General features: G+C 45.9%; 1 protein-coding gene across 1 annotated transcript; it reads right to left on the bottom strand.

The window, feature by feature from the left end:
- Positions 1-953: 953 nt before the first annotated feature.
- On the bottom strand, positions 954-5,115 carry LOC123172589 (putative disease resistance protein RGA4). Its single transcript, XM_044589536.1, has 5 exons — positions 4,019-5,115; positions 2,367-2,818; positions 1,672-2,213; positions 1,118-1,209; positions 954-966 (listed from the first exon to the last, which is right to left on the bottom strand). Exons 1-5 carry the CDS (start codon positions 5,113-5,115, stop codon positions 954-956), a joined length of 2,196 nt encoding a protein of 731 aa, XP_044445471.1.
- Positions 5,116-12,362: the final 7,247 nt, after the last annotated feature.

Here is a 12,362-nt window from a genome sequence, read left to right as displayed (position 1 = left end):
TTGAATGATCACGGCGGCCGATGAAGTTGGATTCCATGGACGGTGGTGCTTTTGAGTTGAGCGGCGGCCGTTGGCACTTAGTAGAGGCAGACAAGGAAGAGAAGGAGGTGGCGCTCGGTGGTGCTGGGACGGGTGGAGACAAGGAGCCTTGTCGAGTCCGTCCGTCCAGAGGATGTGTGCTTACTAGTTATGCCGCGTTGGAGGCTGCTCATCATGCTTTGTACTCCGTATTTGATTAATGCTACGCCGTGAGTATATAAGATCGACCTTTATCTCTATTTTTATATTGCTTAGAAAAATGTAAGGTTCTCATTTCACCTTTTTCTTCTCACAACCATTTCGTCCAACCTTTCATGTACGATAATTGATCAACTTAACTTAATTTACTTATTTCCTGAACCAATTTTACTTTAATTTTCTTACCAAACTTCTCATCAAAATATAAGTAATACACAGACAGAATTTGATGAACATTTATTTACACAATTGCATTACTATGAAAGGTAAATCACAACCTAACGTACTAGAATATTTGTATACCGTTGCAACGCACGGGCATTGTTCTAGTAGAAACAGAATAGTGAGCGGTCCGGCCACTTGATTTCAACCCGTGTCCAGCTATGCCACTTGGACTTAATTTTGCGGCCATCGTATCAATGATAAGGATGAAGACAGAGCAAATTAAACTCTTGTTTTCTTTGCTGGCCTATCAATGATATGCTCACATCCAAATAAATTTTTGTGTTGTATTCAATTAACTAATAAGAAATGATGAAGAATATTATATGCACGATTCTATGGTTTTATTATTGTGTTGTATTCAACTAATTATGACATGCTCAAGAGTAATTTTATAAAGCATAAAAGTTTCAATGGTTTTCACGATACTCTATTCTTTCAAATCGCGTGTTAAGAAAATAAGTGAACTTCATTTGGAAACATTTTTTATCACATCAGAGACGGTGCCTGCAAAAGTGCACAGGTCGCGGTACTGGTCTTAAAAAAATGCTATGTTTAAAAAAGTATCTGGAATAATATGTACCTCCAGAAATGGTCACCATGTTCAAAAGGCTGTTGTATTTCTGTCAGCCGGGGACAACCGGCTATACGCACATACTTTGTCTGAGCAACATTAACTGAAACAGCAATGGACCTCAAGTCTGGGCAATTCTCAATCTGCAGTTGCTCCAATGCTGGAGAACTCCCCATCTGGCAAAAGTCGATGGTTTCTATACCTCCACATGCAGACAACAAGAGTCTCTTAAGAGTGGATGGTAATATCATTACCCTATGTGTATTCAACTTGGCACAATCTTCAATAGCCAACTCCTCCAAACAAGAAAGCTCGTGGAGCCTATCAACCGGCAGGGACGTCAACTCTTCACACATTCTAATACGAACGTACTTTACAGTAGGTAGATAAGCTGGTGTCAGGAATTCATCAAGACTCAATATTTTTACGCACCGACGAATATGTAGTGTACCAAGGGATGAGAATGCTCCAACAGCGCTGCCTGCTTCAGACTCCCAGATAGACGCAAGGGAGCTACAATTGTCGATGCATAACTCTTCAAGATGGCGAAGGTTGTCTAGCACTTCTTTCTGACAGAGTGGTTCCCAGAATGATATGCTCTGAATTTTCCAGCAAAAAAGGAAACTAAGTGAACGTACCCTTGGCAGGAGATTAGACTGGAGCCAGCTAGGAAAAAATCCACCTTGGTAGTGGTCTATTTCCAAATGTTGGAGATTCCAATGAGGTAGTTCTTCCATCATCTGTATGTGGTTCTCACCACTAATTCTGTCAATGTAGGTCCATTTTAGACAGAGTTTGCCAGTATGGTCCTTACTATAATCGAAGGCCCTTGATTTAATTTTCTGTAAACTGATGAGGTCACCGAAGCCTTGAGGAAACCTTTCAAATACACATTCCCGAGCTTCTACAGTTTTCAGCTGATGTAGGAAACGAATTGATGATGGAAGGGTGCTCAATTTTGTAGACCTTGCGAATAAACAAAGGTAACGCAAATGTTTTGAATTGCCGATGCTCTCAGGTAGCTGTGTTACTCTAGAAAGCTTAAAACTCAATACACGGATTTTCAGGAGTTGCCTGAACCAAGCGTCAATCACCACAACAAATTTTCTTGAACTGCTATAATATTCATTGCAAACCAGAGACCGCAATTTTTTCTTGTTGCATATGCTCTTCAATTCAGAGTACCCAACATTTCCATTAGTGAATATGGAGAGATGACGAACATTCGAAGGTATTTTGTGTAGGTCACTTACATGCCTTATAATGAAGCACTCATCCTTTGAGACTAGCTGTGCTGTATCATGAATCAAGTCATGAATTACAAACTTTTCTCTCTTCTTAGATACTCTACTGAAAAAGGACCGACTTGCAAGGTCATCAAAGCAAAAGGATGCATCTTGAGGTTCCGCATACCCTTGTGCTATCCAAATATCGACTAAAACCTCCTTTTCAAATATGTAATCCTTGGGATACATTGCACAAATTGAGAAGCATCTCTTCAAATGCGGTGGTAGGTACATATAGCTCAGTCGAAGGGCAGGCAAAATGTCAGTCGCATGTTGTTCTAATTGCCACAGCTCACTTTCCAATATATATTTCCAATGTGTTGTGTTTAGTCCCCTATGCAACAAGCGCCCAAGAGTTTTGGCGGCCAAAGGAGAACCCTTCAACTTTGGGAGTATAGCTTTACCAATGCACTCCAACTCTAGGTAGTTGGGAGGACTACTGGATCCAAATGCACATAGTTTGAAGAACTCCCAGAAAACAGCATCAGGCAAGAAGCACCTTGGGGCCCGCCCCCTGCGTCGCCTCCCCGAGCGAGGCGACCGGGGGCCCATCTCCCCGCCCTCCAGCGCCTCCCCCTCCCGTTCCTCTCCTCCCGCCGCCGCCGGCCTGCGCCACCGGGCCCTGCCCGCGTGGTGTTGGCGGCAGCGGCGGCCGTCCCTTCCCTGCGCGCGGTGCCACGGCTCGGGTGGTGGCGTCCCGCGACGGTGCTCCTCGGTCAACGGTGATTCCGGCAGCGGCGGCTGCTCCAGGCGGCGCAGCTCCGGGTGGCCTAGAGGCGGCGGCGCAGCCCCTTGGCGGCGCGCTGGCACGGTGGATGGTGGCGGCGCCCGCCCGACCCAGATCTGGGCCCTTTTGGGCCCCATCTGGGTCTGGGCGGGCCTGACTCGGTCTCGCCTGCGGCGGCTCCGGCCGGGGCGGTGGTGGTGCGGCTCGTGCGGGGGGTGGTAGAGACGGCGGCACGTCTACTGCAGCTCGGCGACGGGTGCTTCACGAGCCCCTTTTGGGCTTGGCCGGGCCTCGAGGGCCTCGTACGCTCCCCTTGCCGCGTCCGGTCGGTGACCGCCGATGGCGGTGGAGGTTGTGTCCTCCGGCGTGGCTGCTCTCGCTGCCGTTCCTCGTTCCCGGCTGCTCCCTCTCGTCCTTGTCGGTCTCTCTTCGATGACCACGGTGAAGCGGCGGTGATGATGGCAAGTCCGTGGTGGCGCACGTTCGTGGGTGGCTTGTCTGGTGGTGCGCGTCGGACCGTTCGGGGTTGTGGGTGTTTGGCGGATGGGAGAAATCCGGGCCGGCTTGCCGGCCCCGACGCGGTGACGCCCGTGGGCGCCATCGTTCCTTCCTGAAGGGCGTCGGGTCTTCCCCTTCCCCACGCCTCTCCGCGTACCGGGGGAAACCCTAGGACCTGTCCGGGCAGCAGCGTCGTCGTCGTCGTCGTGTTCCTTCCTGAAGGTGCTGCTTGGTATGCGGAGGTTCGAGGTGCCTGGAGCGAGGTGGTACATCTCCGGTGGGCGCAACGGTTTTGGGTTATCATCGTTTTCGTCGATCCGACGCTGCGGACATTTTTTCTCTCTCTTCTTTCTCTTTTGTTTCTTTTGGGCATGCTTGTGCTGTTTGCCCCAGCATTGGACTCTTTGTTGTATCGGGCGGTTGCTATATCAATATAGCGGGGCGAAAGCCTTTTTCGGAAAAACAGCATCAGGCAAACCCGCTAATTCATAGTGTCTCATGGTGCCAACTAGATTAGCAACCTCGGGAGATCTAGTGGTGACCAGAACCATACTTCCCTGAAGGCCATTTTCCAAAGGTTTACAAAATCTCTTCCATATCGACTCTCCTTGTTTCAAGATATCATCCCACATGTCATCAAGGACAAGCAAGAACTTTTTCGACTTGACACAACTAGCTAGATTTGTCATAAGGATATTCAAATTATCAGATGGTGTTTGTTGTCCCAAGTGCTGCAAAATCTCTCTTGCTAACGTCTTTATGCCAAAATCATCTGAAACACATGTCCAAATTATGCAGTCAAAATGTGCTTTCACCTTTGCATCACTACAGATTTGTTGGGCCATAGTTGTCTTTCCGACACCCCCCATGCCAACTATTGGCAACACAGGCAATTCCGTCATTCTTTCTTCACCATCGGTCCTGCCTCTCTTGCGCACAAGTACTCCTAGCTTTTGCACCAACTCCTCTAGTTCTTTCTCACGACCAAATATTTGTGGCTCCTCGGAGAAAGAACATGTTTCTGGCCTGACAGATCTGTCAAACTTCTGTGGTGCTTGATGCAAGCTCAAATCCCTGGACTGTTTATATATATGATCTAGCTTAACTTGTATTTCCTTCACTTTGTTGAAGTGGCCACACTCCTTGATACTGTTGTAGAACTGTAGAAAAACACCTTCCATGTGATCTTGCCCAGAATTCTTGCTCTGCTCAACCCCCAACTTGATAGCATGATAATCAAACTCATCGAGGAGGTCCTCAGCATCATAGACTGCATCCTTGGTATGTGGGAGGAGGTCAGCTGCCTGCTTCCTATGACTCTGCCACTCGAGGCGGTCAATGAGATCAAGCATCTTGGGCGTTATAGTCGTCCGGAGCTTCCAAAGGTCATTCTCTAGCTGCCGACGCTGCTCCCTCACCTCATGAATATGGTGCTGCACAACTGTATTGTCTTGGTCTAGCAGCTGATTTCTAGCTGCTATGATGCCCGGTGTGATCCAGCTAAAGAATTCACGACACACATTGATATCGCCGAATACACTAGCAATCGTTGTGAATGCTCCAAAGGCCATGGCCGTAAGTAGCTTGGGCACTGCTGTGTGATGAAAACAAAACGAAATTAAGCTTAATGGTAGAGAGTTCAAAGAGTAACATATCAAAAACAGGCAATCCTCCCAAATGGAGAGAGACACATGCAGCATGAAAAGGCAGTACCTTCTCTCTCTTGGTATTTTGTTAAAAATCGCCTCTTGTTGATTTGATGAGCTGTTCAGAGAGGTTGGTCCGTGAGCGAATAGAGATACTCTGGAGATTCATTCCAACAAAAACAAAAACAGCAACGATGGCGCACTGGGGCTACTTGTCTGACTTGCCTTGCGCGCTGACCTGCTGGTGAAGGGCAAACTTATCATGTCTTTTGTACTAGTATAAGCGCAGATGTAAACCATCGAGTTAATTCAAAGGTCATTTATCAAAAGCCACAACACATAGAACTGTACATATAATGAAAATGCAGAGATAAAAATAATATTCACAATTATATTATGTGTTACTTGCACAAATTCGATAGACTTATACTGCCTAAAACATGAAGGCCACATGGAATATATTGCCAATGAAGATGCAATACTTTCATAACCCATACTGGTTAAACTATACAGTACCTTTTATAAACCCAATCCATTGGAGATGCAATACTTTCACAATCCGTATGGTAGGTTGATTTCCATATTAATGTGTTATGTGGCTTGTATAAACAAACATGTGTCACAATCTATGAGGAAGGCTGATCTCTATTAAGCTCATGAAAGGCCAATAATACGACTTATATAGTCCGAAGAGAGGGGCTGCATATGGCAGCCTAGTGCGAAAGAAGACCAATTATGCAACTGCAGATTAGCGTTGTTTTTGTTGAAAATAATCTTGTTCACCTGGAGGAAGTTGTTTTTGTCCCAAGCTTGTCCATTAAATAGATGTATCTAGCACTAACTTGATGCTAAATACATCCTTTTGAGGGATAAGTTTTTTGGGACAAAGGGAGTATGAGCTAATTGAATGCTGCAAAATATCATGTCGGCAAACTTAGCTGGTAAGGAAGCAACATGTCTTCAGTAGAATTGTGCATGCATGAGCTGTGCATGCAAGAAATAAATCTAGTACCTAGTGTAGCTTCTAGTGCTCACGCCCAACTTGTAGTCCACTATATAAGGACTGGCGTCCTTCAGTTGTAAAATCAAGCAAGCCAGCTTCAAATCTGAGTAGTGCTAGTGAGCATCTCTAGTGCATGTATGTATGCATGTAGACGGCATATGCAGCTGCAGTTTACTTGAGTCCTCCTGTTTGTCATAGCCGCTCTTTGTTCCTCTACTTTGATCCTGAGAGAAGCTAACTACTTGGTAGTTTAGCTAATGTTTGGTATCAGAGCCTTGGTTTATGTCAAAATACATGCCACCGAAGGAAGATCATGGAAGCACCATGGTGCCAGCGGCATCAAAAAGTGGCATGTCGTTGCAGTGTCCAATGCTCACACGAAACAATTATGCTTCGTGGTCATTGAGGATGCGGGTGATCCTGCAAGTACACAGTGTGTGGGACGCTGTCACCAAAGATGATGTAGACGAGCACATGCATAGACAGGCCATTGCGGTCATCTATGAGGGTATCCCCGAGGATGTACTTCTAATGATGGCCGAGAATGACTCGGCCAAGAAGACCTGGGAGGCTCTCAAGGTGATACATATGGGCGCTGAGCGTGTCCAGGAGGCGAAACTTCAAACCCTGAAGAGTGATTTCTAATTGATCCGCATGAAGGAAAGCGAGTCAGTGGATGATTTCGCCATGAAGTTGACTACAATACTCAACGGCATCCGGGCGAGAAGGTGGATGAATCCACTATTGTCCGTAATTTTCTTCGGGTTGTTTTCCTTCTAGATTTTTGCAAATTGCATCCTCAATCGAGCAGTTTGGCAATCTCAAAACTATGACCATGGAGGAGCACATTGGTCGTCTCAGAGCTCACGAAGAGAGAATTCATGGCAGTGGTGACACAGATGGTGAGCACCACTTGCTTTTTACTCGATCCGAGTGGGTGGCTCGAGGTAAAAAAATATGGAGGTGGTGAAGCATCGTCATTGTGTAACAACGGCTCACTCTGTGCGTTCGGTTTATTCGGTTTGCATAGTTCGGTTTATACGGTTTTCCGGTTTGTACGGTATTAATACTTTGGTTTATACGGTATGAAATTAAAATACGGTTCGGTTTCAGTATGGTTTTGGTATATACCATAATAACCAAAGTTGACGCGAATTTGAAAATGACATACTATATTTTACAAATTTATAATTCAAAACACATACTCTTTTAATACAAACGGTATGTAACTTTATATAAGTATATATGCATGCCTCAATTCATACCTTGAAAGGTATGGACGTGATTAGCATTTTTGCAAGTGAAAAAAATACTACATTACAGGTTATGGACGTGATTAGCATTTTTACAAGGGAAAAAATACTACATTACAGGAAAAAAGGGATGCTCTTTGCAGGAAATTTTACTCCTATACAAGAAAAATGACTATTTGTATCATTGTTTGCCTCAAGAAATATAAATATATTTTTATTTCGGTTTATTCGGTTAACCATTCGGTTTTTCGGTATATACCATAAAAACCGAAATTTGAAATGGTATCAAAAGTTCATACCATATCGAAACCAGAAACCATAAAAACAATAAATTCAGTTTGGTTCAGTTTATTTTCGGTATGGTTTTTTGGTTCGGTTTAAAAATGCACAAAGTGAGTCAACGGCAGTAGTAGACGTGAGGGATATGGTGGCCGTGGTCGAGGCCAGCAAGGCAACCGCGGTCCTTGCCGCGGCAGAGAAGGCCATGGTCGTGGGACAAATGGGTTCCGTGACAAGAGCAATATTGAGTGCTTCAACTGTGGTATTTTCGGACATTACTCTTCTGAGTTTCGTAAACCACGTCGTGCTCATGGCGAGGAATTGCACCTCGCACAGGCTCAAGATGATGAGCCCGCTTTGCTCTTTTCAGCGTGCGCGGAGGAGCTGTCTGATATGGTCCTGCTAAATGAAGAGAAGGTGATTCCCACACTAGGGGCTATGGAGAAGAGTGCCGAGTGGTATCTCGACGCAGGAGCTAGTAACCACATGACGGGGCGTATGGAGGTATTCACCGAGTTGGACAGTTCTGTGAGAGGCACTGTCCGGTTCGGCGACGGGTCCACTGTGGTGATATGTGGGTGCGGAACTATATTGTTTAAGTACCTACCAGGAGAGCATTGTGTCCTCACCGATGTATATTACATCCCGAGTCTCAGCAGCAACATATTGAGCCTTGGCCAGCTTGATGAGAATGGTTTCAGAACCGTTCTTGAGGATGGATTTCTGTACATCTACGACTGCAACGATGGAAGGTACTGGCTAAAGTGGTGCGGACGAGGAACAGGTTGCAGTACTCAACCTAAACCTGACACAGGCTGTGTGTCTTTTAGCATGCATAAAGGATGATGCGTGGCTGTGGTATGGACGCTTTGGCCATCTCAATTTTCAAGCTCTACATAACTTAGCACACCACGGAATGATGGGAGGTATGCCCCTCATTCAACATGTTAACCAGATTTGTGATGGATGTATTATTGGCGAGCAACGACGTGCTCTTCCTTACGGCAAAAGAAAACTACTGAGACATACGCAGCCGGTCGCGGAGGAGCTCGTCTTCCACACCACCTTGATGCTTCAAGGAAGGCCCCCGCGCAACCAACTTCACCCACGGCTTCTGCCGCAAACACGAGGAGGACTCGTGACGAGCAGCGCATAGGATTTGGCCCGAATGGTGGTGTCTATCTAGAAACGTACACAGCTACAACATGAAGAAATGAACGAACAAAATCAAAAGAAATCGAGGCAAAAGAAATTATTACTAGCAGCAGTTAAAAGGAATGCATAGTTTGCATGGATGTACTTGGGCTAACCTGGAGACACGAGAGCTGCTGCAGGGGGAGCCAAGAAGGTATGGAACAGAGAGCAAGACGCAGCTTGCTCGATCCTTTGCGACCTTGCCTCGCCTCCTTGTGCTCGCCGTCCGTACGTGTTTGTAAGCTAGCACAAGCCTTGTTCCTAACGATCGAGGGTTGTCGTCTCTGATGGAAAAGATATCAGTGGTTAATTTGCATCGTAGTTTCCGTCCGAAAATATATTAATATTGCAAAGATAACAATTACACCCAGCCTCAAGAAGTCACAAAGACTTTCAGAATGCACACAGTCCGAAAAGAAAAGAAAAAAGAAATTAAAAGAAAGTCCTCACCGTAATGATCAACACCCGAAAGACATAAAATGTATCCGAAAGCAACGCTTTTAAGAAGAAAACAGTGCACAAGCGATGTCGTCGTCCGATCCAAAATCATAGGTTTTTACCCTGGAGAAACACCCAGCTCACAAAACAATACCTTCAACAAGGCAATTTCCAGGCACAACCACTGAAGGCCAGACCTTAGGTTTTCACCCAGGAAGTCACGACTCGGCACCCGAGGAGCACCAGCAAAAAATAATATGAAATCCTCCAGTGTTCTCGCCCTCACTTGACACTGCTGCTACTGAAAGTTATCAAACACCTGGCTGACTCCGTCGCTTTCAAGGCACCCTCCGCCTTACTGATCCTCCGATCTCAGCCATTAAGACTTTCTCCACCGCTGTTTGTGCCATGAAAATCGAGATGCCGACACGTCTCATGGTGTAAACAAATAGCAGAGCTTCGCGCCACGCCCTCCTGGCTCGCAAGTGACCGGATACTATCCAATCCAGATATCCTTGGGCAAGATCTCCGACAATAGTTCTGGAACACACCGACGGCCAGATCGAGGAGGACCGATCAAGTAGAACATTGTTGTGATGCAATAAGAGCACGGTGGAGGACACCGGCCCGCTCTGTCCACAGCCTGCGCCTCCAGGCGCCAGATGTGACGGAAACGGCAGTGGCCAGCCCGCCGTCACGCCGCGCCAGCCCGCCCCGCACTCCAGTGCCGCGCTGGAGCGGCAGCAGTACGGCGTGCACACGAGGAGCAGACCACCAGCCTGACCTGCCGCAACCGAGCAGCCGTCCAGATCATCGCCGTTGTCGCCAAGTGAGACTCCGCCATGCCCGAGGACACCCCCACGACGCAAAGTAAGGTCCCTGCCGCCGCCGTCGCCCGCAGCGGCTTCGCCCTGCAGCTTCCTCCGGCGGCAGCGGAGAGGTGAGATTATTTTGGGGGCGGCTGCGCTAGGATTCATGATCCGCCCAGGTCGTCCGCACAGGAGCGATGCGGGGGGCGTGGGCCTCGTGCGTCTGGTCCTTTCCATCCTCCTCCATGGGACATAAGTGCATGGACCAATTAACGCCAAGATGCCCTACCCTAACCTATATATACCTAAGAGATTCGTCCAAACTATTTTATTTAACTTGACATGCAACCTAACCTATATATACTAATAAGACGGTTGTGCACTCAGTGAGAAGAAAAGGCATTGATTTGGTTGCGTGAAACCTCCTCTGTTTCTTGCTAAATTTTCCCGGTGTGCGCAACACCCTACTCTCGATGTTTGCTCGGAATGGGAGGCTATGAAATACTAGTTGAAAGCAGATGCAACATTAAAGAAAGTCAATCCAGTGGCCTTAAGTCGGCGGTCACAATTTCGACTCTCCGCTGGTACCCTACCCATGCAATCTCCAGATGAGCCGTTACCCTCGCTGTTTGACATGATGGACCCAGGAAAGAAAAAGAGTGCCGGAAACTCCACAAACAGTTTTTTTTTTCCTAAAACAGATCTTTTTTCCTCCCATGACGGGAGCAGGCAGAGTGCAACAATGAATTAAATTCCCTAGCTAGGTAACTGCTCTAATGCCATAAACTTATCTTCTTGTTATCTCTTATTATAGCAAGAACTGGCCAGTTCTCTTCAATGGCAGCATTACAAAACTGATAGCCTATATGCAGGACACAGGAGTGCTCCATATGTACATATGTTAAGAAGAAAGACAGAAAGTTGGGTTTGAAACACCGGGTTCACGACCAGAAAAATAACCTTTCAAACTCGATCTACAACTTTTTACGAGATCTCATGATTCCATTGCTGCTAACTGTGGCTGCCAACGACGTGTGCTTGCTGAAATCTTTATTACGCATTTGCATTACGGACATTATGCTACTATACGTCCGGGAGCGGCGTTTCAGCCGTCGTTGGTCCACACTTATCCCCAATTCCTCCGACCATCTGCATCACCCGCTAACTTACTGAACTTCACTAAACCCTGCCGAGCTTCATCAGTTCTACCATTTTGGCTCTGCAATTCCAGCACTACCCTCTTTGTTTCTAAAGACGTATATTACTCAGTAACAGGGATTAGTTCAAGACTGTCTAATATACATCAAGTACATAGTACAGAGACGGCCATTCCAGAGATATTATAGGAATGAATCAAAATGTGGTAGTACATACTTTACTGCGTACATAAAAATTTCCACACTTTTCTACAGAGGCAATATGACACAATATTCAGTACTATTTCAGCAAGCAGCACAGGAAGTTTAAATTAGTATTGCGTATTGACCGGGAACTCCAGAGCTAAAGAAAACTTCCATGTCACTGAAATTTTTCATACAGTAACAACGATTACTTCAAAACTGAGAAATATACATTGATAGAATTTCAGTCCATAAAGCTACGGCCATAACCTGCTAAGAAAATCTAATCTATGCACGGCAGAAACTAACAGTTGCATTTGTAGAATTTATTAATAATTATGTATCACTATAATAGCTAGGCCGTGCAGGTGCATGGGTTGATGACTAGTGTTATATGCCGCTCCTGCATAATGCATGAGTTAGACAGTTGTAGCATCGACTTGGTGTCTAATAATTGAGCCACTTGTTTGTCACCGTGTATCTTTGATGAGGGATTCAAGTTGGAACGTAGTAGTATATTAAGTTGGTGCAGGCACTGTATACAAAACGACAATACCTTGGCACGTTAGGCTTACCTACTGTTTAATTATCTTGTTCAAGAATCTGTTTATTACACTGTTTAATTATCTTGTTCAAGAATCTGTTTATTATACTGCTAACCCAGCTTTGAACAGTCTAGCCTACAAGTAAACAACTATTGGGGGTGGTTATTGGAAGATGATAGGGGGGATGGCACCAACTAGTAGTTGAGGATTACACGGATATGTTCCATCCTTGTAGTAACAAACGTACACTTAGCTCGGCCGAATCCAGATGATTAAGTGAGAATATTGGATAACTAGCGTGCATTTGGAGT

Source organism: Triticum aestivum, unplaced genomic scaffold (assembly GCF_018294505.1).
Source record: "Triticum aestivum cultivar Chinese Spring unplaced genomic scaffold, IWGSC CS RefSeq v2.1 scaffold128827, whole genome shotgun sequence".
Taxonomy (NCBI): domain Eukaryota; kingdom Viridiplantae; phylum Streptophyta; class Magnoliopsida; order Poales; family Poaceae; genus Triticum; species Triticum aestivum.
The sequence above is the reverse complement of the archived record's forward strand: the minus strand, read 5'-3'. Positions and strand labels throughout refer to the sequence as shown.